The sequence below is a fragment of the Lepisma saccharinum genome, chromosome 30, assembly GCF_977018435.1.
Source record: "Lepisma saccharinum chromosome 30, izLepSacc3.1, whole genome shotgun sequence".
NCBI classification, from domain to species: Eukaryota; Metazoa; Arthropoda; class Insecta; order Zygentoma; family Lepismatidae; genus Lepisma; species Lepisma saccharinum.
In genome coordinates this window covers 19,013,393-19,039,884 of record NC_139258.1, presented here as the reverse complement: position 1 = coordinate 19,039,884, position 26,492 = coordinate 19,013,393, and the positions used below count along the sequence as shown (strand labels likewise).

The window sequence follows — 26,492 nt, the reverse complement described above, 5'->3', positions numbered from 1 at the left end:
GACTTGTATGGATTTTGACCTTTGTTTGGTCCAGTAACACTAATTCAATTACCATACGTTATGTTCCGTATGGTTCAAATTCATAAATACTTCCAACCTTCAGAATTGTTACATATTTGATTATTCTGAATATTGGAAGGGTATTTATTGAACTGAAATCATGTACAGTGCACTCTTTTCAATTTGAACTTTCATAATTTTAATTTGAACAGAAGATTTATTCCCCCTTTCTATTTGCTATGCAGCCTTCACAATCTCCTCAATAACGTGGGATTGTGTACAGGTGTTCATTCTTAAAACCCCACTAGCCAATGATTTGCCCTTATCTGCCCTTAGTTGTGATTAGTCAAAAGACACCTTTCGCAATATTGAAGTGTGGCACGTATACCAGCTTAAGGATCGATTAGACCTTTGGCAGCCATCAGGGTGAATTCTTTCAAAATTTTCCTCTCTATTTGAAAAACAGGCTTGATATTCCAAAATTTTTAAAATTACATCAGCTTAGAATTCCTTCTAGAGCATTGACGTGAATTGTCGTGTAGTTTGCTTTCACTGTTATCTAGATATTCTCAATGGTTTAATAGACTTACGTAATTGTGAAAGTATTGACGTGAATTTTTGTGTAGTTTGCTTTCACTGTTATCTAGATATTCTCAGTGGTTTAATAGACTTACGTAATTGTGAAAGTATTAACGTGAATTTTCGTGTAGTTTGCTTTCATTGTTATCTAGATATTCTCAATGGTTTAATAGACTTACGTAATTGTGAAAGTATTGATGTGTATTTTCGTGTAGTTTGCTTTCATTGTTATCTAGATATTTTCAATGGTTTAATAGACTTATGTAATCATGAAAGTATTGACATGAATTTTCACGTACTTTGCTTTCACTGTTATCTAGATATTCTCAATGGTTTAATAGACTTACGTAATTGTGAAGGTATTGATGTGAATTTTCCTGTAGTTTGCTTTCACTGTTAAGATATTGTCATTGGTTTAATAGACTTACGTAATCATGAAAGTATTGACGTGAATTTTCGCGTAGTTTGCTTTCACTGTCACCCTAGATATTCTCAATGGTTTAATAGACTTACGTAATCGTGAAAGTATTGAGAATATCTAGAGAACAGTGAAAGTAAACTACACTAAAATTCACGTCAATGCTCTAGAAGGAATTCTAAGCTGATGTACTTTTTCAAATTTTGGAATATCAAAGCTGTTTTTCAAATAGAGAAGAAAATTTTGAAAGAATTTGCCCTGATGGCTGCCAAAGGTCCAGTGGAGCCTTATCATTAAGGAAAAAAAGTAGGAGTTCTAAGAGAAGTGGAAAAATATGCAAGAAAGAAAAACTGACATCGCTGCAGCTAACAAATATCACAAACTTCTTTAACAAGTAGCTAATGTTGTTACATATGTATTTTGTGTGTTAGTACAGTGCACTTAAACACGTTTCCATCTACTGGTAGCTTAATTACTATTGAGAGAGGATTGATTATGTTCCAAGTCCACTTTATGCACAGTAAAGCTAATCAGGACTCGACCTACAGTTTAAAGTAGGATCTGAACCACTATGTGTCTCCACCAGATTACTGAGAGAGGAATTGCACTGTAGGACGACAAACAAAATTTGGCAATTCTTATGGTAAGGTCCACTGCATGGTTTTTGTTTTTGTTTTATTGATTTTTTTAATAATGCATATTTTTGTTAATTCAGATTTTTTCCGTATTCCCTTTGAAGTTCGAATTAAAGTTTGGAGCACAAAACATGCAGAGGACACAGGCCATTGTTTCAGTTTTCGCAACTCATGACAATCTTTCTATTCTTAGGGAGTTTTCACAGAAAAGCAAAAAGTTACAAGTGGCATGCACCTTTCCAGTCCATAAAAAAAGCATTCATTGTCCATGCACGACCTGCAGACTCAGGCAACATGTACAGCTTGTAATGTCACTTCAGTACGAGTGGTTGAATTTATTTTTGTAGGTTTGTTTCCAAGTGACGCTTGTGGCTTGTCACTTTGGTCTGGAAGCTCCATAAATTGCAGTCACTGGTGACATCAAAGTAAGCTGATCATAAGATGATGGCTAGCACGTCTGGATTTTCTGAAGCAGCTTTCTTTTTTGCTTCCCATGGCGCAACAGCCTACAAGGACCTGCCAACCTCACTCCCACCTTATCCAACCAGTTATGGGGTGACGTGTCGTTGGCACATCTAAGTCCCAGTCGTTGTTGTAGCTTTCCGTGACCATGTTAAGCTACTCATTCACAGCTCCCCAATTTCCTCACGATGGTGGCTGGCCACTGGTCCCATACACAGACCGAAATCTCAGGAGAAAAGTTATTACGGTTCCCCCCCAAGGAGACTCTAGCCGGCACCCAAAGCATGACGTCTTAGGTTAGACTGCACAGCGACAGTGTGGGACTTTCTGAAGCAGCACATTAGGGGAAATAAAGTCTTACAATGAACATAATCTTTGGAACGCAATGTATTATGTAACAATATAAACAGTGCTAGTTACACAATTTACAAACTTACAAAAGAATGCACTCAATATTTTACAATAAATATGTACATGCAACTGGTTTAAGTGCGCTTCATGTTTTAACCAGTAGAAATGTAACACACCACTGAAAACACGCAAAAATATACCTATCAGATGACAAATTCGAATACAAAACAGTTTACCACAAAAAATCACTTAAAGTACAAATTAACACAGAATTCACGCGTGCCCATGTTTTAATAGTTACAGTTGAATTGCAACACATTTGCCATACAATTATTTACTTGTAATCTTTTAGTTGTATTTCAACAAAACATGTAATTGTACACTGCCGAGTAAAAAAATATAGAAAAGTACAATGACGACTTCAACATACTGGTTTCTATGAGACACACACTTTCAACACAATGTGTAACTCAGTTTTCCAATGAGCAATATTGTACCAATTCCTGTCAGTATTGGTAACTATGTAATATATAATATTACAATTGACTGTGATGTTTATACACATTAACTTCAGTTACACGATTCTTATAAATATATAAAAATTCAAACATTATAGGGAATTCTGAAATAAATATCAATTATGTACCTAACATACGTGTTTTTGTAATGTTAAGGTATTCTAGGAAACGTGCATATGCACATTGTATTTAACATTTCACTCAAATCACACACACACATATGCACCAAAATTGATGCATTTTATATGGACTACAAAGTACACTCGATTTTAATTATATCTTTTATGTGAGAATATGAATTTTATGTCCTGTTTTAGTTTATAATGTTGCAATGATTCATTGTAAATTAATTATATATATATTTGGAAATGTTCTTGCATAGTATTGCAAATATGATAACGCTTCTTTAAGCAGCAGGATATACAACTTTTTAGTGTTCTTCACTCATTTGTATTTCTTATATTAAATGATTAGCGAAAATACAGGAAGACAAGAGTATTAACATTATACAGCAGTGTGTTTGTATTAGCAACATACAAAAGAAATCAAATTGACTCCTGTAGTACCATAGTACTAGCTCTAGTGAACGTTTAACTAAGAATGATTTAAATTTTAAACTTCATTTCCAGGAGAGAAACAGGTTTTGGCTATGGAAGAAAGCAGTTTGTTTCACCTAATAATACTGCTCAATAGGTGCATTAGGCAGAGGTAACTGATTGAGATACAACTTACTATATATCAAATTAGCTGAAGTATGCAATACTTTCTAAGTGCACTGGTTTCTAAAAATTATTTATTACAGGGTTAAACATATTGGATTTTCATTACCATGTTACTGGCGTTGTCTTGAAAAGAAGCAAACATTAACAAAAGTGTGTTATTAATAAAAAAAATCTAGGATTTCAAATGTCACTTTTTAGATTTGCTTAATTTCTGGACAAACTGTTTGTGTGAAGTGATAGTGCTTTCCAGACGAAGATCCTGCCATTTAGCACCTGGACAATTTTTTCTATGACGGCTCCTTTTGCAATGACATGTTTTCCTACTGACCAATTGTCTCCAATGTGCATGTTTACTCTTAGTGTTTATTGTAGTGAGCTTCACTTTCTTGGGAGAGATGCCGGCACACACTGCAGACTCATTCTTGTTTTGTTTGCATGGTTTGCAGTTTTCATTCACACGTTTCTCACGAGCAGTTGGATTTGTAAAAAGCTTCCTTCCCAGCAACTCCATATCTTCATTCATCTGCTCAAACTGGTTATAAACTCCACTTAATTGTCCTTTGTTGTTGTTCTCAGATCTTTTTCGAAAACCTGAAAATGTTTAAAAAATGCAGATTTGTCAAAATAATAGCAACAGAGAAAAATTTCATGTATGCACTTATGTGTGTGTGACCGATCACACTTATTATATTAACGAAAAAGTTCTCCTAAGCCAATGCCATTAATGTGTACACTAAAGATGCATTTTTGTTTAAAATAAAATGTCGCAGTCCACAATAATTATTTTCATTTTCCTTGCAGAGTCCCCATGCCCACACACATACATGCATGCATGCATTAAACATCAACATAACCACCATTTCTTTACTCGTTCAATTCTCCCACTCTCAAGCATGCTATTCTCGAACGTTTACAATGGATTATCATTTGTGACAATAATCGTACACACACGTGTAAAATATCCATCCTGGCACAATTAAGTTTCAATTTCACTTTGTGGCTTTCAATTCACGATCCATATTTGAGGGCCAACTACCACCGTCAAATTAAGGTGGGCATACACAACCGTAAAAACACGTCGCAGTCATTAAATTTTGCACGCAATGTAGAAATTAGACAGTATTTGGGGATCTGTGGATGGTACACACCCCCATAATTTTCCTATGGACCAAAAGTTTAGGAGGCCTTAACTTTTCTGAATATACGCATGCGTTAAGGGCGACGGGGGGATGAAAAAGCAGGTTGGGACTGGAAGGAACCTGCAGAGATAATTACCCTGCTCTTCCCTCAGCCAAGACCCAGCTATTGTAAACAACGGTAATGCGTGAGGTACCACCGCTGAAAGGTCAGTCCCTGGGGAACCCCCTTTGTGGAAAGCATTCGGGACTACCTGAGCTTGTCCTTGGAAGGACTGGGCTCCGAGGGAAGGGTATACGGATGAAAATATATGTCGCAGTGTATTTCTCGGCAATCTGAAGTAACGTACTTGCGTAAATAAGCAGCGGATTTACGTCCATATTTCCACAGCTGTGCATGCATGCCTTTACAGTCACACGTGTACTACTGGGCTTAGTTTTCTAGCCCAAGCGAAGAAACTTTCAATTCCGTACGCTATTTAGCATCACCCGTGCAAACTATTTGGCACTCAAGCTGAATCCTAACACTGCAGCACACTAGTGGGAAGCATGTCTGAAGCACTTATGCCCGTTTGCACCAATGTCGATTTACTCGCGAGCAAGAGTAAACTCAGAGTTAACCCACGAATCGGCTGATTATCTGTTGCACCAACAGAAATGCCGGGTAAGCTGGGAGTAAAAGCAGGGTCAACTTTACCCTCCGAGATCGTGAGTAAAAGCGGAGTAAACCCACGCGCAGCGGAGTAATAGCTGCCGTCCGCAACCGGTAATGTATCACTTCAGAAATTCAAAACTAAATAAATGTAAAATGGGAAGTAATAGACTCAAAATGCGTATAATGTGAGTATACTTTGGCAGACGTTTACTGTGTACATTCTGCAGTACACAGTTTGTAAATTTAAACATGCAATACAAACATACACATACACCCACTAGCCGGTGAAAATGGAATAGTCCTAACCATAAACAATCGTGAATACTACGTGAAGGCACATGTATACATCGAAATCTACTGTAAACATCACTGTATGATCGTAAGCTGCAATAAATCATCCCCCAGTCTTTATCACTTGCTTGAATTTTTCTTGTGGCAGTCACTTGTCACTGTTTACGGAGATACCAAAATCCTGTTACCTCTCTCTCTTTTCCTGTCATGCAGCCACACCGCGAGGTCAGAACGAGGTGCTACGAGTTGAAACACGCCTTGTCGAAACAGGTAACCAATCATGTGCTTCCATCTGTATGACGTTTAGGCACTTCCTTTGAGGCTAGCTGCTATCCTAAAGCCAGGGTTTCATGACTCGCGTGGGGTGGAATGCCTTTCAGATTGATGCAATGGAAAATGATCCTAACTCGAGTGTTACCCTGGCCCATGGATTTTCAAACTCTGGTGTTTATGCAATGTTGGTGCAAACGGGCATCAGTGAATGAAAAGATGAGCAATAAAACTTATGCAGTGCTTGGAAACAGAAGTGGGGATCTAATACACAAATAACTGACACAAAATAATATGAACTACTTCAGAAAAAGCACGATGTACAGGTGAAAAAATCTTCTAGTCAGCCATATACAAGAGTGTGCTGCAGCGACTGCATCTTGCTCGAACACCTAATCGTTTGCACGGATGACACTAGACAGTGTACAGAATTGACAGCTTTTTTGCTCGAGCGAATAATGCTTGAACAGGCAAAACAATCAGCATACGCTCAAAGCCCAGTAGTGCGGTTGTGAAATTAAAGATGCAGTGAAATTGAGACTTAACCATTTGGAGCCTAAGGCCATTTTCACAGGTAACCCCCTTGGTGCCCCTAGCCGATTTTGAGCAAAATGATGCGTTTCAATTAAATGAGTGTAGATCGGAGGCTAATTGCCCTTCAGAGATGAATGATATACCGTTGTACGCGGAATGAACTAGATATTCAGACTACATAAAATTTATGGAAATTCGACGTATATGTGGTGGGGGAGGGGAGAACACCCAAAACTCCAAAATTTCAGAAAAAAAATTGAGATCCCCCCCATCCCCCAAGAAAAAAGTACATGACAGTGTCGACATGCACATGGAAATTATCACTGGCATGTAAGGAACACAAAAATATTTGCATTATTATCGTATGAACAATGTAACGCGAGTTGTACCCCCAAAAGGAATGGTCAGCACTAGGGATGGCCAGATCCGCGGATCCGGAACCAAAAATTCCGGATCCGTGGACCCTCGGGCCTGAGGGTCACCTAAGAGCATCTCTATCGAGACGATCAGGCACCAAAAGGTTAAGTGAACATAGTCATCATTCCAGGTCAGATTTTTACATATAGGCTACCATTATTGTCATATTGAAATGATATTTGACTCTATATACACTCGAGCGTGGAGGAGACTTCAAGGAGCAAGAGCAAGCAAAAAGTGGTCCCATACAAATACACAAGGCTTCACAACAACACAGGATATCCACAATGACACGGACATATTTCAAATGTTTGTCATAACCAACTACACAAATGCACATTGTTCATTAGGTATCAACAGGAACTGCAAGATTTTTCCATTAGAATGAACATGTAGAGTAATAAAGTTTCTACTTACTGTATTTATAGGATGAACGAGTCCTTTTCTTCACGATCTTCTCCTCGTCCTCGACCCTGGAACAACAATGTATGATTATGTACCTGTCACTTAATTTGTCCATACATCACATTGCATCCTAGTTGGCAATTCCAATTTCCTTATTATAAACATGCAACCTTAATTCTACTAGTATGTTTTTCAGTTGGTACAGTATGTTTCAAAAGTCATGCCACCCATGAGAAAATTCTGCTTGTATAGTACAGCCATCTCTAGCCCTCATGGATTCTATGTTACAAAGTGAAATAAAATGATTCTGGCCTTCATGATCATCTGACTTTCAATGCCAGACTGTTTAAAATGAGCAACATACAAACAATCCTGGATGTAGTGAACATTCGGTTTTGGTAAATCAAAAAATTGTACATGAAAAATTATTATTGTTAGTACAGTACTTCAAAACAAATTATCTTATATTAACTTGGTGCAACAAGTTTCCCGACTATGGGAGGATGTCAGGACTGTTCTAAGGTTCTTAAAGTATTTGGGCGAAGTTGAGTCAAGCATAGAAAAAGTACACGCTTAAGAGTGGCAGCGGGCAGCTTTGCCCCCGCACTATGCTAAACCTTATATACAAATGGAAATATACTGTCTCTTTCAGGGTCAGAAGTAGAGTTTCAAAACGTGGCTTGCTTGAAGAGACATGCCAGTATTGCCAGTCTGAAGCACTCTTTTGAAGGTGGTAGTAAATTTCTTCTCACAACTGATTAGTGGCCACAGAGACTTTGAGCACGTGTGCGGTGCAAAGGTGGTCATTGAATAATTATTAGTGCTTCATGTATACAATATCCGTGTAACAGACATACATGGGATAGATATTACAATATCTTAAAAGCATATTCAGTTAGTTCAATGATAATATTGGGTAAATAGAGTTGACTGTGTGCATTGGCATAATTTAACCTGATTTACCACAACAATTCCTATTTATTATATATATTTATTACATATTAATTAGTTATAATTGAAATGACTTCCAATTTTTCGGCAATTTCTAGATTTGAAAAATAGTTGGGTTTTATGGAAGAATACACCATTGACTGACTGTATGTAAAAAATGCTACATATTTCAACCATCCACTTATACTAAAGGAACTATGCATGGCATCCACTCAACTATATGGTCTTTTCCAAATTTAGATGACCTGCCCCAACAATTTTCATGCATAAACCACATTTTGTGCCACACCTATAACCCGCAAAACCCTGCAGACCAATGGGAACCAGTGACGATCAATCTTTTAGGTGACCCTTGCGATGCAGTTAATATAGGGTTCATGATGGATGCGGTAAACGCAGTTTAGAATTACTTACGTGAAATTTCCAAATTTCGCACTTCCACGTTGCACAATTTAATGGTTAAATCCTATTAATGTCGAAGATCCACTGTCTTCATCCACTGAGGGTACAGTGTCTTTCTAAATTTCACGTAAGTAATATATGGTTCGTAAAAAAATAAAAATCAAGCATAGATAGAGAAAAAAAACTAGTGTATGGAATGAAATTATTGTTTACTTTGGGAGCTATCCAAACCAAAGTGCTTACCTAACCAGCACTGCATACCAAAACAAAAATTGACGAACTGATACCAGCAGAAGAGCATTTACAGAAATATTATGAAACATAGTATTTGTCCATTATTCCCTGCTGAATTGTTCTCTCTTCAATCAGATCTCAAAAGTGACTTATCAAAGGTCTCATATGAATACAATTTTGCAAAGCTTCTGTATGAGAAGTAAAGTACAATTCTGCTGAGATTTCTACTGGTGTAATCTTATTATACTCTAGAATGACCAACTCTTCCATATTTCCCAGGATCACCCATATTAGAGCTAATTTTTTTGGATCCTCCTGGCTCCCATATTTCTCCTGCATATATCATTAGCAACCAAGATGGACAAAACTTCAAGTCGACCGCAAGATCTTGCACATTCATCATTTTGCAGGTGGAAGTGATGCCATACCTTGCAATAGTTGATTGATGCTTAATTCTACAGCAGCAGTGACAAATATGTAAGGGTTAGAACTAAGAAACATGCTGTAAATTTTTATTGTCTATTGTGATCTGTACATTATAAAATGTAAATTAATTATTTTGTCTAATACTATCCACTCCATAAACATTTGTCACGACTAATTCTCCTGTAAATTGAATGCAGAGAGTTGGAAATTTCCCTTAAATGTATAGCCGAAAATATCTTTTCTTCCCCTCTCATGCTTACATATATTAGTAAGAGGAACCTTTGGTAATATTTTGCACAGGGGCCCAAAATTTGTGGATCTGGCACTGCACAGTTTACATCCTGCTGTAAGGTAAAATGATAATTTTGAACACCCCTCTCCCTCTGCAATGGTTATGGCTGATTGATTTGGTTTATTTTACTTTGCCTTTTGTGCTACTTTTGTCTAATTTGCAAATGGGGATGAGTGATGATATGATGAAATTGATGAAGGGACACTCGCAAACATCCATGCCCAGGCTGAGATTCGAACCTGGGGCTCCTGGCATCTTAGCACGGTGTGCTAACCACTCCACCACGGAGGCCAGCAGAATGTTTATGGGAACAATTTTCTCTACCTCCTGCCACTTTAGTGAAGCTCACGAGGATTGGCAACTTATAAATCGTCAGTGTTTCCAAACCCAAAATATTTATGGATGTGGTTTGGGCTAGGAAACCAACAGGCAATCATGGAGAATTTACTGTTACATGGAAAGAGACACTTGTGATTTACCTTCAATGTTTACAACAAAGCTCACAATAGCAAAGTATATATTCCATGGGTTGCATGACTCCTTACACACTGCACAACAGTGATTCAAAAATTCTCAGATCACTAGACATCAAATACATATACCCTTATTATTCTTACCTACTCAATACTGATATAAGTTTCCAAGAACTTATAATCACCCTTACCTTTCATGTTTATCCCGCATTAATCTAGAGCATTAAACTTCTCATTATATTCTGTAATAAATTAGGAAAGTTTAATACCATAAGAGACTATCTCTCAGAATACTATGAAGTACTTTAATATTGTTTATAATATACAGAGAGGACCAAAAGTAGCGTTACAGTTGTTTCACGTTTGAGCACTTGAGATTAAACTGTGTTAAAAAGGGTAAGTGAGGTGTTAAATAAATGTGCATAAACAGTATTGGGCCATTCCATGCCAAATCAACAAAAAAATTGTCATTTCTGACCCGACAAACTCGGAATTTTCTGAAACTCTACTATTTGGTAGTCTTCATGAAGATATGAAATCCTGAGAAATTGTAGCTTCCTGTGTGGCGTAGTTATGGAGTTTTTGGGTTACGTTATAGTGTAACCTTGTGTTAACAATATATTTCAGTTCCAAGGAAATCCCAGATATGCATCTTCAAACGTTCATGGTCCAAAGGTCAAAGTGGATGACCTTCAAAAGATTTTATTCTAAATATAGTGATGTGATACACCCTCGGAAAGCTTATTTCATGTCCTTTCAAACAAGATTACAACCAGCTCTCTACGTCAATTAGGGTTAGAGCAATTATCCATGAAAGTCTCGAGCGCAGACTAAAAATCAACAATTTTTTGTACTTTCAAGCCCCCAAAACTCCATAACTATGTCACACAGGAAGCTACAATTTTTCAGGATTTCATATCTTCATGAAGACTACCAAATAGTAGAGTTTCAGAAAATTCCGAGATGGTCGGGTTGTGGACTTTGTTGATTTGGCATGGAATGACCCTATTATACATATAAATGTACTGTACAGTGCATACCTACTAAGTGTAAGGCTACTTTAGGCGTTATTTTTTAAGAACTTAATCAACCATTTTGTTTCTCCTAAAAGATTGAGCTAGTTTCATTTTAAAATTAACTCAGCTGGATCCACCGATACAGATGCTTAAAAAGTTAAATATTAGAAGTTTTGCAAAATATTGATTAATGTGTATTTCACTGCAAATATATTCATTAATTTAGCGAAAATGTTTGCTTTAAAATATTCAAGAATACATCAGAAAATTAAATTACATATTATATTGACACAGTTTTTTTTGTACAAAACTAGTGCAAAATAAAAGAAACTTCGAATAATTTCCAGGACTCGCATGGTGGAGAGCCCCTGAAAAGATGGAAATGCTGGAATCGACTGGTATCGGTACATTAATTCCAACCGATACTTTCTGATACTGATACCTCTAGTATCAGCCAATAGAGATACATCTGTATCGGTTCAACCTTAGTATATGATATGTAACTAAAAAGCACTGCCTTAGAAAAATAAACTCTATATTTACAAAGTTCTCTTTTCAAAGCTACGGTATATGAATTACACTTTTATATTTTAAAAAAAGATGAAATTGAAGAAATTAAAACTAAATTACAGGCTACTTATACTATTTTTACCACTAAATCCATGACACCACATTGGATGATATCAATTCATCTGTCCTGCAGCTAATTTCTAATCTTATGGCAAAATATTCAAATTATAAAACTTAGTGATAACTAATGAGTAGTAATTCCATGTCTAATTACTAGAGGCACATATTTTTGGTAAATAAAAAAGCAAAATTTCGGTATAAAAACTGAGTCAATTTCGGGTTCAAAAGCGGTAAATAAAATAAAATATCGGTGTTATAGCCGTGAAAAATTGGATCAAAAGTGGTATATAAAAAGACATTTTGGTTTTAAAATTGTGAATATAATCCTAAATTTGATTTAAAAACTACACTTATTCCACAGAATTAACATTGATGTAGTTATCCGAGTATTAAGTTTATTTCTGTGTAAAGGAGTCAATTTTTGTTTCTCCAATATTAACAGCAGAATTAATCAATTTTCCGGGAATTGCATAACTCTCAGGATAATTCAAACCTCAGAAGGTGCCGCGTTGGTGAATAAACCCTAAATTTCGTGTTTAAGAGTTAATTTCACTTTTTGCAGTTCATTTCGCATTATTTCGTGACAAAACATGGTCACTAAATGCATCTCACACCTTTCAAAAACATGAAAAATTAACACTACAATGTGTTTTTTCAAATTTCGTTTTTTCATCAAATACGAAATATGCATGCCCCTACTAATTACTAATTGTGATTGACATTTCTGTGTTTTTTTGTTATTTGAGATGTACAGGGGTTGGATAACAAAGAAACACAAGGTAAAGACATCGTCATCTAATGCTGCATATGACAATATGCCCTGGGTATCCAAGATGGCCTGATTAGACCTTGTATGGATATCATTCTTCATGGAAAAAAAACCTAGTTCAGTTCCTTCAAGGATGCTGGAGGCATCTGAAACCTGTTCCCCAAAACTGAACACAGGGGATCTATGTTACCAAGGACCAACAACTGTGGCAGCCAGGGAAGGTGCAAAACTTCATCAGACAACAACTGGACAACTCGAGCGGTACAGATTGGGAGACTGTCATCTTTGTAAAAGGTGTCTGCTGCAGGAAACAATATCTGGATAATGCTCACAATGTGTACAGCAGTCAGCCTACGAGAAGATCCCCAAATGACGGGAGGCAGGGGGACAGGGGAAAACTGGTCCATTTGCCCACTTTAGAGGTAGCAGGATATATTCTGCTGTAGTCAGTGTGTCCTTGTGGAAGAGTGTGGGAGTTAATTTGTGCTGTAGTTTTTTTTTGTGGTTTTCTTGGTGTAAGGATGAAGATGATAACGCATAGTAAAGCACATGATATTGTAAACAAAATAATTGATTTCTGTGATCGTGAATCTGCAGAGGGTGCCAGATCATGGACAAAGGACGAGTTGTTGTTCGCTATAAACAGGTGGGACTTCTGGTATGAAAATTTTGATTTTGCTCAACATTGAACCAAAGTCTCTTCATCCGTAAACAGGGCATGCTGTTTTACAAACGGGGTTTCTTGAAACTTGTGAAGCGGTACATGTGCCTGAATATCGCTACGTGAAAAAATAGTGTAATGATGCCTCTTTCTGCTCTTCCCCCAGAATAAAACTCTCTGCAGACTAGAGAAACTTTGTCTTTACTATTCCTTGTACTTTTAATATTCCTATGCTACTTCATGCTATAACTAATGTCCTAACTAGAAGAGGAACATATGTTAGGCCATTTCTTCACTTGAAAAGGAATTACCCAAATCACATAAATGAATTTTATAAATATTATTTATTTATTTATTTATTTAATAGAAGATTCCAAATACAGCGTTAGCCATTTTACATTGGAACGATTTTATAGAATATAAGGACAAAAAAAATAACAACATAATACAACAAAAAAATAACAGAAAAATTACATGTGGTTAAGAGGCTTACATACTTTTAGCTAACTTTCTTCTAAATTTGTCCAGATTTTCAAAAATGTCTATTTCGCTTCCTAGATTATTGTAATCACTGGGCAGTCTATGAAACAGAGAGCGCTGGATGAGGCACAATCTCGGCTTCTGAGAAGCAAAAAGTAGAGTGCTTCTTGTTGAGCGGGCAGGCACACGAAAGTGAATTTCCTGAAGAAGACGGCCACTTCTGATGTTGCCATTCACTATTTTGTGTAGAAATATATGGTCAGCCAGTCTATGTCTCTCTTGAGGAGTTTGGATATTTAACATTTGCAGGAGGATGGACTTTTGCAAGTGTTTTGTGGACGGAATTCGGTGTCGAACAATGGCCAGGAAGAAATTTAGGACGGAATTTAGTCTATCTGAATTTGAGGGGCATGCCATAGACCAGATCGGAGAACAGTATTCAATTTTAGGTGACACAAAAGATTTGTAAAAGGTGCAGAGGGCATTCAAGTTGTTTATTTCCGTGAAACGATAGAGAAGACCCAGCATACGCATTGAACCCCTTGTGACTGTAGAGATGTGCTCAGAAAAGGAAAGTTTCTCGTCAAATATTTCTATTAAGAACAATAAAAATATCATATAAAACCTATTTTATTTACATATTTGTGAGTCTACTCCTTGAGTTAGCTACGTTTAGGGGAAGCGACTGCCCCCTTCTTCAGGCATGCAATACTGCCATTATATCATATAAGGAAAGGTTGGATGGGTAGGATTGGGGAAAAAATATTAGAAAAAGCTATGTCTCTTTCACCCTGCATTTCCTTCAAACTTGTCATATTCACTATAAATTCCCTTAAAATTCATTAAAAGCAGTAAAAACAAGTTAAAAATCCAAAAACTGTGCTCACTCCCATCTGCGTGTTAATCAGCAGATGTTCTGCATGGAATGCAGGAAGCACAGGTTATATCCCTACAGCATGTCTCCACCTCGGTTACAACCAGGGAACGGAACTTTAGGTAAATAAATGTTTTTTTTCTGCGATAAGATAGAGACCCTCATTTTTGCCATAATTCTGATCACAGCCTTATATGTCAACACAGCAAATTTTATTTTACATAAAAACACATATTTTCCAGTTTTCCGTATGTAAATAAATATTTTGCAAATTTTCATTTTAAATGCATAAAATCGCTCATTGACTTTAGCTATCTCGAAATCCTCGAAGGAAAAATGTTTATTCTCCGCACCTCCTTCATATCGAGAGTGTTAGGTTTGTTTTATCTTTGAACACGCTCGCTGGCAGACTTCTGGCGCCTTGCCTACAATCGTATTGGGGGATAATATTAGCCCCCACTGGATCTAATGCACAAATGCTAATATCCAAACGTACAGAATTTTTTGGGAAAAATCAAACTTTGTGCCAAATTGCACGTGTTTTGGAAGGTGAAGTAGAGGAAGAGGAAGCTTTGGAAAACTTCAGCGTTAGTGACATTTCATGCTTCAAGTATGCAACAATTGTTTCTTGTGGCGTGGAGCGATCTTTCTCACCATATAAGATACTTTTTAGAGATAATCGTCACAGATTTACAATGGAGAATTTAGAAAAAAGAACTATGGTAATCCACTGCTATTCCCCCCCCCCAAAAAAAAAATAGCTCACTAAGGGTAAGCATTTAAAAAAGATTTCAGCTGTTTAAAATGCATGTAATATTTTGTTTTTGTTAACAAATGCTTCTTTTTTTATTTTTGTCACATATTTTTCCTGTTTTTATCACATATTTTCAACATTTATGACAAAAAAAAATATATTTCTGAGGTTTTTTTTTTTAGCATAAAGTTTCATTCCCTAGTTATAACTATGTTATTTCCAGGTCAAATTTACGCACTTCCTGTACGGCACAAATCACTTCCGGGGTAACCTGAAATCCTATTTCTTCCCTCTTTTGGCATTTTTCCCATTTTTTAAATAGATTTATCCAGACATGCTTAAAGCAGTCGCTTCCCTGAAACGTAGCTAACTCAAGAAGTAGACTCACAAATACGTAAGTAAAATAGTTTTCATATGATATTTTTATTGTGTTCTTAATAGAAATATTTTAATATTTAATATTGTGAGTAATACACACCAAATCCAATATGAATTAAAGAATCTTATAAATGTTTCTCGCTACTCTGTCATGGAATTACTACAAACAGTTTGTGTATTATTTAGTGCTGTTTTTTTCTGCCACTTCTGGCTAATCGCAATGATGAGGATGAAATTGAAAAGAACACACATACTCAGGCCAGGACTTAAACCCATTAACTTTGGTGGTCGGATTGGAAGGTGACTACTTAATGCACTCTGTCATAGAGTTTGGCATAACACTAACAGCAAATTTAAGGTAGTTCCTAGTCCAACCCATTACTCTAAGTAACTTATATTAAATTACTAACTCTTTGTGGTGTTCATATAGAGACAACCAAAACTTTAAGTAGTATTGTTCTTAACACTAATAGTTATTAATCTAAGTATCGCTTCAACAACTTTCTGTTCAAGACCTTTATGTAGTGATCTGTTCGTGCCCATAATACTTATTGACTTAATTCTAAACCTTCTCATTATTGCATCAAGAGGTTTCGATTCCTGAAAAAGTATTTGAAAATACATAAATTAAACAATACATAAGACAAATTACGAATGCAGATACTTGGGGCTTTCAGCTTAATATTCTGATACTTTTTAATAATTGTGAAAAAAAAAAAGTTTTTGAAATTACACTGGTGCTCCTGCTTCTACTTCTAATCATCATTCCCCAAGTACTGCATCTGATGTCCTGTGGTACGTGCACTTACCCTCCACCTTATCGTATTCTAGGTACAGAGCAGCTACAAATATAATGCGAGTATACTGTGAATGTTGCACGTGAAATGGTATTTAGGTCACTTCCAGACCAAGGTGACGTGTGCAGTGTATCCCTTGAAGACAATCCAATCAAATGTAGACCTACGCCACCAGGGTGGAAAAGCTTATAAATGACTGGTTCATTTTCAGGCGGCAATGGCACGATTGTGCGAAAATGACCTCAGAGTAATAAAAATGTATACACACAACAACACTACTAATTAGCGAAGTGAAAGGCTTATTTGCAGAGACTTTGTACAACAGAAAACAAGTTGTCGAACTGTTCAAGATTAAGGTGATGCCAAACTGATGTAAAATATGGGACAAAAAATTGATGTAAGTTACATCGGAAGTTAAGACATGCTTTGCTTTTAGGCCTACATGAGAATGACTTATGGAAAATGCATGTTTTGAAGAACCAGGCAGAGATATAAGATCTGAAAATATTAGAATTGTTATAATTTCTCCTAAAAAATTCAGAAAGATCTAGTCCATTTGCTACTGTTTATATACTGGCAATAAATTATATATTTATCACCCGAGAGGATGTTACAAATATATAGCCAAAAAGCCATGCAGTTCAAATGAAAAGCCACCTTTCATGGTATAATGAATAATGTGTAGCTTTATAATGAAAGGACCCTGGGTGCGATTCAATTCCCTGTGCGGATTTGGATTCCATTCTAAACTGTGGGTATAGCCCTAATTAGCCTAACGGAACAGAGATGTTATTTCAAAAATTGGTAAGAATGAAGAATACAGAGAATGTCTCCAATTTCTTTCCTACTTCTTATACTCACTAAATATGCAGTCCTGGTAACGTATCTGGAGTTAAGATTTGGGGGTCACGTACACTTACATCTATATATGTTGCAAAATTACGTTCTTCATTACCGCGATCATTCTCCATACAGAAACATAGGAACCATGTTTGATGATATGAACAAGTGACGTTTGGCATTCATTGCGCTGTCTACAGCATTGCCACACTGTTCCTTTGTTACGAGGAAGAAGAGCATGTGGAATGCGGACTTCAATTAGAGGTAAGTTTGGCAATGGTGTTCGAGCGTTCTTCTACAAAAATGGCATCTTGTGCAGTGAGGAAGCTAGTGCTCCACAAACCATTCACGGATAGCCCCACAAACCATTTCCGGTAAGGTTAGGTTAAGTTAAGCAAGCTGTTAAAATTTTGTTCCTAAAACAATGTGATACAGATGTAGAAAAAAAACACTTGTATCGGCTTTTTTCCCTATTTCCACATGTGACCTCCACATTTTAACAACAGATTCGTGATTAGAAGGCCAAATTTAGTTAGTATACCAAATATTAACGAAATTGGAGACATTCTCTATATTCTTCATTCGCTCCCAAAAATTCAAGTTTACAAGCTCCTTGTTGGGGAACCTCGTGGCAAGAGACCTCTGGGAAGGCCATGAAGAAGATAGATGATAATATTAAGATGGACCTGAAAGAAAGTCAGGCCAAAATTCGATTGATCGTGTCCAGATTATGTTGTTGCAGAAATAAAACTTTAAAACAAAGATTCTTCTGAAAGCTCCAGAAGAAATTAAACACACTTTCAGAACAGTACAATTGTTTGGAGAAAAAAATTCCTGCACACAGTATATAGATAAGTGGAGGGTACAGTGCATGATGTTACTCACCCTGGTGATGTTTCGATTTTTGTCGAGGTTTGCTGCAAACAAAATAAACCATTTATAACTACTTGGAAGGATGCAGCAACAACATACATTGTTTACAAACCTGAAATGTTTGGCACTTATCTCTCTATCAGAGAATGAAAACAGGACACACACGTTACTACTTTGCCCTCAAAGATATATATTTCCACTTCAATTAAAATGTTATTTTCTCATCAATATTAAGGGAACAACTTAGTCAAAAGTTTCATATCTTAATTTGTGGAATTGTTAGTTTTAAGGAATGCATTATTCATGTTCATTAACACAAACTTGTGAATATCTATACTATACTGAAAATTTACATTTCACAGACCCCAGCAAAGGATTACTATGCAATAACTTTTGTACAACTGAATGAGAGATACTAGTCAAAGCCTCAAAATTACCAACTTAAATAACCAAAATAGTAAAAACTGGGCCAATACTAATTACAGCCTATTTATATATTAGTATTTTAAAAAAGAAACTGAGATTTTATTAAACTACATATGACATACATCCCTACACCATTTTTTGTACTGAACCCAAAATTAATATTTTTATCAAGATAATGTTTCATTATTGTGTCACAGGTTTTCTTTCCACCAACAAAAAAAATGAGGGGTGCATTGAACCTTAGTAATAGTAATAACTCTTATTTCTAAAGCACACACTGCTCTAAATAAAAAAAGAAATACAGTATTATTTTATGTGGGTTACGTTTCTTTATTGCAAATTGAAAGCTATGAAGTGGTACTGCTGAATATGTATTTTTTTCAAAATTCTTGTAAAAACTAGAATAATTTCCTTTTCAATAAGAGGAGTGTGTGCGTAATGAACGAAAGTTTAAATAACAACTGTAATGGGTAATAAATAGGCAAGACAAGCATATGAAACACTCACCAATTAAGTAATTTCTGTAGCACCGACTGCACCGAGGCAAGTACAGGGTGGCGCACGAAAAACCAAACCCTTCCACAAGCAGATACAAACAAGAAATAAAATAAATAAGAAATGCAAAGGTCTGCACTCTCCTTCCCACCCCCACCCCTAGGGGTGAATTTTCTCTCCTCTTTTCCCTCTCTCTCATCTCTGTCTTCTTTCTTTCTTTCTTTCTTTTTCTCTCTCCTCTCTCTGAAAGAAAGAAAAAGGAAACAAAGAACTCCCTCTTCTCTCTCTCTAGAAAGAAAAAGAAGGAAAGAAGCTTCGTTCCTTTTTTCTCTCTTTCTTTCCTTCCTTCTTCTTCCTCTCTCTCTCTTTCCCTCCTACTTTCTCGCAGAGAAGGAAAGAAAGATGAGAGTGCAGACCTTTGCATTTCTTATTTGTTTTATTTATTTTATTTCTTGTTTGTATCTGCTCATGGCAGGGTTCGGTTTTTCGTGCGCCACCCGTTAGTATCCAAATATGAAAAACATATTGTAGAGTTGTTTTAATGACTTAGTTAATCTTTCTTCGGCTTTCTGCCACTTTTACCTAATCGTGAAGATCGGAATGAATGGCGATATGATGAAGGGACACTCACAAAGAACGCCCATGCCAGGATTCACACCCTGAACCCCTGTTGTCATAGAATGCTGTACTAACCACTCTGCCACTGAGGCTGGCTAGAGTTGTTTTATGATTATATAATTAAGATAAGAAACTGTTAAGCTACAAGTCAGTTAAGAACACCAAAAATGGCAGGCAGCTGAAGGAGACTTATTAACATTGTTGCCAGACAATCCTAAAGCATATCACCCACTGAGACGGGGGAAATGTGGCAACATAACTTCTGTTGTCTGCTTCTATTGAAATCTAATGGTGCGAAGCCCACTACAGCGAAGCGTGCTGAATTTCCGTGCCAGATGTCAACAGATATTTAGGGTAGAAATTTTCTGCTGGCCGTGTACCCAAATGCCACCTCGTGTAATTCCGAGCCTCTTCATTTAGCTCCAGCTAGTGTCATGCTCGGACTTCTTGTAGCCGAACATGAAAAATATCCCAATCGGCAGCGTGGTTATGCACATGGAGGTTCGGGGTGGCAGCTTTCCGGCATTTCAGTGGGCGCTTTACATTTCCATTTCTATTGCTTGCTTGACAGGTTTCTTTTTCAGTGTACTAATGATTTCCAAATTTATAATAATTTGGTTCTGTGGCATCTACCCCACCTTCAGGTTGCCTCTGATGTAAAATTACCAGTGGTTTAGTATTTTTGGCACTCAAAAGTGGTTTGTACACTCCTGTTCAGAAAAAGTGGCACTTTCTTCAACTGTTTAACCCAATAAAGTATGCCAAACAGGAGTGTACCACAGTTTATAATTACAGTGCCAGTATAGATTATATTAGTCATCTGTCTTATCACTTGTGAAAAATAGGGATGTGCAGGATGGATTTTGTTTTCAGGATGGGAAAATTTAGAAAAATATTCAGGATTTCCACACTTTAAAAATCTTCATTTCTACACACTATTTCTTCCTTATGTAATTATTTTTACAGATTTGGAATAAAAACTGCCATTTCGAAGACAGAAATAGTGCAGAGAAGAGAGAATTAAACACATTTAATACAGAGCCGTTCAATTTTTTCCCAACTCTTCGGTACCCCTAAAATTGGGATCGGGAGGGAATTCTCAAAATTCCAGGTTTCCTGCACACCCCACGTGAGCACATGTATACAGTGCTCGAAAAATCTTATTCAGAGCCAGGTGCCAGGGTAAAAAAATTAATGTCTAATTCAAATACGGCAATATTACAGCAAAATATCACAGTCGCCAGTTGCCATGGCTATCAGGCAATCGGGATTTTTCGAGCCCTGCATATAGTAGAAGTAAAATGGTGAGCATTTCATATTAATTATTACACAAAACCCAGCAGCAAATGATATAACCCTCACCAACAAGCAAATGAGACACTATAAAACATTGAACTGAATTACATGACCACTTACGGAATCTTCCGTTTAGTCCTGGTGGCACCAAACTCTTCTGAAACATACTCCAGCATCTTTTTCAAAGAACGCTTGAAGGGAAGACGACTTTTACAACGTGGCGAGTCAGAAGTAGATCCCATTCTGATGGATACACCAGGGTATGTGTTGTTTTCGAAACTATCCATTTCGCTGGAATGGCTAGGCATAGCACTGGTGACACACGCTGCACCTTCGGTTTGAAAACTTCCCTCGCACTCTTTCCTGCTGCTTAATACTGCATCCTGGCTATAATGGGGTATCACAACAATCTTGCATACTGGTTCCTGCGCACATAATCGGGCACACTCGTCACTCATTACACTTTTACGACGACGAGAACATTTAAACCTTGAAGATGATGATGATTTATGACTAGAATCTGTAATGAAGTCAGAGGTATGTGCTTCGTAACTGCTTTGCGATGAAGCACAAGAAGATTGTAACACTTCCGCATTATTACATTGAGCAGACACAGCATACGTCTTTGTCCGATCTATTGCCAGAGAGCTTGTATCCAGTTCCCTTTCTTCCGAAGAATTTACCACAATGGTATCTGCAAACTCACCATCGACCACCACATTGTCATCTTTGTTTGTACTTGTACCAGCACTGCAAAGCAATGCCGAATCAGGTACTACAGGAACAGTTCTTTCAGCAAACTGCTGAGGATCTTGCGATTTTGCATTGTAGCTGTGAATATCTAATGACTGAAGATACGCTAACGCTAACTCCTCTTGCTCTTTAAACTGCGTCATAAATTTTAACATTTCTCCATCGGAGGAGAATCTGAAAGAATGCTTGTAACCATTGAAAGACACATTAAAAGAAGCAGGCTGTGGGTTACCTAACTGCACAGGTTCAGAAACATTCCGATTCAATGCAAAAAATCTGGGTTCGATCGGTTTGTGCAGTACAGTCCCATTATCAGAAACTGACTGCGTTGTTTTAACTTTCTTGGGATTAGGAACATGCTGATAAACTTGACGTTTGGTTGGCTTGTGAACCACATTTCCACTGTTACTGTTTTCGTTACTACAACCTGGTTGACTCGTCTCAACTTGGCGTGGTGTAGTGTTGTTCACTTTAACCATAATTAGTTTGCGACTACCGACCTGTAACGTATTTTCACCCAATGACGGTAGGTCGGGTGTAGGGTGCCGGATAACAATATTTGTACCATCTGTAGTTGCAGAAATTGTGGGAGGAATAATGGCCTCAATGTTTTTTTGTAAAGGTGTAAAGTTAAAACAAGGAATGTTAATGTTGTTTTCAGAGTTTAGTGAAGTATTACCAATGTCATCTGGTAGTACTGATGCAAGTTTGTGAAATTGAGTACTGCTACTTGGTAAGGTGGGTGTTGGCACAATATTACTTTCTGCTTCCGGATGAGGTTTTTTTGAATACTGAGCTACACTACTGATTAAAGTTGTAGGTGTTTTCGCGATGTCATTGTCTTCGCTCGTCGAGCAATTGGTTGTGCCATCATGCCTGTTCACGGGATTTACTCCATTTGAAATATGGAGTGAAGCATCGTCCACGTTTAGTTGAGAAGTACTGTTTGGGAGAATAAAATCAGGTACACACATCCGGCGCTCATCTTCATCCAAAGTAGCACTCACTTCCTCTACAGGCACTTCCTGATGCTGAATATCCACTTCAACAGGACCGTTACCAAGATTACCACATAAATTTTCTGAAGTTTGGAATGTCTGACTTGGAAATTGCGTTCCATCAGCTTGTGCTGAGGATTGTATCACAGACTCATTACTCTCCTCCTCTGTATCACTGATGTCCATCACTTCAGACTGTGCTTGACCACAGTCAATGTCACTCCTTGGATTGGATTGTGTTTGACCACCACCCTTAGATTGAGATAACTCATCCTTCTCTTTCGGACAAATGGTCTTACTTCCAGGTTTTAAGCTAGCGGGCATGGATTCATTTTCTCCACGGAGAGTAACTATTTCCTCCTCTTCATCACTGTCAAGCGTAAAAACTTCCATCTCTGCTTCTTCAATTCCCGACTCGTCACCGTCACTCAACAAATCCACATTATCGGCTTTGTCCTCTCCTGTCTTTAACTCACAACCCTTCGGAACAGCATTTTCTATACATTTGTCACAATTATTCAATTCCTTCTGTTGTACACAACTGCATTTCTCACAACCATTTTGTTCCGTCACGTCATCGTCGTCTATTGCACTGTTACACATAGCGACACTGGTATCGGATGCAACTTTCGGACTTCGTTCATCATCCTTGCACTCAGGAGCATAATGTTTATTTGGACTAGAAATCGATAAGCTGGCTCTGTATGCACTAAACGCAGACGCTGGACTTGGGATTAGCACATTCTCGCACTGTGGAGCTGAGAGCTGTTCGCATGATCCAGTGCAACTATTCATCTTAGGCACTCTGCTAGACTCGTGAATCGTTTCTGCATGCTTACTGGCACTGCCTTGCGCTGACGCCGCATCATCTACAGAATTCCCATCGAACAGCCCATCTAGAAGAAAGTCACTAATATCACATGCAGCATCATCTATATTCTTGTCACTACTGTCCAGAAGTTCCCGTAAAACAATGTCCGCTGCATCATCAGTTTTATTACGTTCAGTGCCTAATAAATCCAGCTTTTCCAACATAAAATCATTTGAGGTTTCTTTGGTTTTTGTTAAAGGAGCATTTGCAGTTTGAAACAAAGAGAATGCACTTCTAGTGGTGCGGGGTGTCATAAATTGTTCTACTTCCTTATCTACCATGCTATCTACGGAATGATTTGGACTCTGGTTAGGTGCCTGGGGCGGTGATGTCAGGAAGCTTGAATAACCACTGCTTGACTGCTGGCTAACTCTAGAAGCTTCTGAAATTAAAAAAAGCAACATTTAATTACAAGCATTAGTAGAGGATAAAGCACATATTTGAAATCAAGTACAGGGAACTTTGATTTAGTTTATAAGGGGATCAAGATCAAACAAATTTAAACCATTCCGAAAGAGAGATGGTATATACTGTCCAATTAAATGTGCAACTAGCATAGCCCGTTGCTCACTATAAAATTCTATTGTCATGAGCAACAGGTCTATGAACAACGGGTCTCGCTTGTGAGCATGAATAATTAGAACAGATTTTTAAAAAATTCGGCTACCAACAGTGAAAAAAAAATATAATGACAAGTTTATTATTCTGATTTAATGATACAGAAAACACACAAACATTAAAAAACACATTATGTAATTATTATTTAAAAAGAAAGAAGGTAATGGAAATTCCCATAAGCGAACTCTTGTAACAACCTCTTTCAAATTCCAACCGATAAATGTCAAGTTTTCTTCATTTCTGAATTTTACTTGTACTCGTCTCAAATTACATTGCACTTTTGTTTATAGGGGCTAGCCTTCCTATGGATGCCATAGTTGTAGCACACTAAAGGGAGTCAAGATTGTGTCATACAGGAAAGAAACGAGTGGGTGTGTAGCAGTAGAATCTAAATACAATCAGGGCTAAATAATCTTTCACAGATCACTTCATACCTTACGGCAAAATTTAGGGTGCCAACATTTTTGCATTCAAGCTGTCAGGTGTGAAAATTGGGGGCGGGGGGAAACACCATTTTTTTTAAGAAAAGTATTTTTGAGGGGATTTCCCCCCTTTCCCCCTCCATATGTACGCCGAATGTGCATAAATTATATATCATCTGAATCTGTGATTCATTCTGCGTACAACGGTATATCTTTCATATCTCTAGGGCATTTAGTTTCTGAGCTATAGTCATTTCAAGGTACCGCTGCATTTTGAAGCTTGAATCAGTGGCCATTCCTTTCGGGGGTACAACTCAAGTTACATTGGTCATACGACAATGATGAAAATATTTTTCTGTTTCTTACATGCCAGCGATAATTTCTATGTGCATTTTGAACTTTTCATATCCTTTTTTTCGGAGGGCGGGGGGGGGGGGGAGAAACCCCATTCTTTTTTAAAAAAAAAGTATTTTCAGGGGATTTCCCCCTTTCCCCCTCCATATATACGCCGAATGTGCATAAATTATATATCGTCTAAATCTGTGATTCATTCTGCGTACAACGGTATATCTTTCATATCTCTAGGGCATTTAGTTTCTGAGCTATAGTCATTTCAAGGTACCGCTGCATTTTGAAGCTTGAATCAGTGGCCATTCCTTTCGGGGGTACAACTCAAGTTACATTGGTCATACGACAATGATGCAAATATTTTTCTGTTTCTTACATGCCAGCGATAATTTCTATGTGCATTTTGAACTTTTCATATCCTTTTTTTCAGAGGGCGGGGGGGGGGGGGAGAAACCCCATTCTTTTTTAAAAAAAAGTATTTTCAGGGGATTTCCCCCTTTCCCCCTCCATATATACGCCGAATGTGCATAAATTATATATCGTCTAAATCTGTGATTCATTCTGCGTACAACGGTATATCTTTCATATCTCTAGGGCATTTAGTTTCTGAACTATAGTCATTTCAAGGTACCGATGCATTTTGAAGCTTGAATCAGTGGCGTGCTGACCATTCCTTTTGGGGGTACAACTCAAGTTACATTGGTCATATGATAATAATGCAAATATTTTTGTGTTCCTTACATGTCTGCGATCATTTCCATGTGCATGTCGACACTGTCATGTACTTTTTTCTTGGGGGGAGGGTGGGGGAACCAATTTTTTTTTTCCAAAATTTTGGAATTTTGAGAGTTAGCCCCCTACCCTCCACCACATATATGCCGAATTTTCAAAAATTTCATATAGTCTGAATCTCTGGTTCATTCCGCGTACAACGGTATATCACTCATCTCTCTAGGGCAATTAGCCTCCGATCTACACTCATTTCATTGAAACTCTGCATTTTACTCAAAATCGGCTCGGACAATAGAGGCTTACTTGTGAAAAAGGCCTTGGGTGGAAAAAGGTTAACTGAGGGGGAAATTATGTGCATAATTAAAAGTTTTCAGTGTCTATAATTTTGAATATTTTCAAATCTATATTTTGTCTTTCTGTCTTAGTGATATGAGCAACAATTTCAAAAGATGCTCAGTCATAGTCAGTTAGGTTACACGTTACGTTCTTGAACATGTGAACTGTATTAAATTTTTGTGTAACCAGAAAAAAATAACTTTTTGTGTAATCAGAAAAAATAAATGTTTGTGTAAACACAAAACTAATTGAGGGTAATTATTAATTTTCATGTTTTGCATATGGTAATCTCTATCAAATTGATAGAGAAGAGGTCTTAGGTTTGAACACTGGTCA

General features: G+C 37.2%; 1 protein-coding gene across 5 annotated transcripts in view; it reads right to left on the bottom strand.

The window, feature by feature from the left end:
- Nucleotides 1-2,473: 2,473 nt before the first annotated feature.
- LOC145981973 (uncharacterized) overlaps nucleotides 2,474-26,492 on the bottom strand; it is a 48,124-nt gene continuing 24,105 nt past the window's right edge. The window contains exons 4-8 of one of the 5 annotated variants that reach the window (XR_014441007.1): nucleotides 21,199-24,082; nucleotides 18,256-18,287; nucleotides 10,363-10,413; nucleotides 7,406-7,461; nucleotides 4,202-4,276 (exon numbers count right to left, since the gene is read on the bottom strand). Coding sequence is in view for 2 of the 5 variants with exons in the window: in XM_083115485.1 (XP_082971611.1) it covers nucleotides 3,873-4,276; nucleotides 7,406-7,461; nucleotides 21,199-24,082 (3,344 nt within the window). In the remaining 3 variants the exon portion in view is untranslated. Of the gene's footprint in view, nucleotides 4,277-7,405; nucleotides 7,462-10,362; nucleotides 10,414-16,466; nucleotides 18,288-21,198; nucleotides 24,083-26,492 lie in introns of those variants that run through there. The other 4 variants (XM_083115486.1, XR_014441009.1, XR_014441008.1 and 1 more) reach the window with 4 other exon arrangements.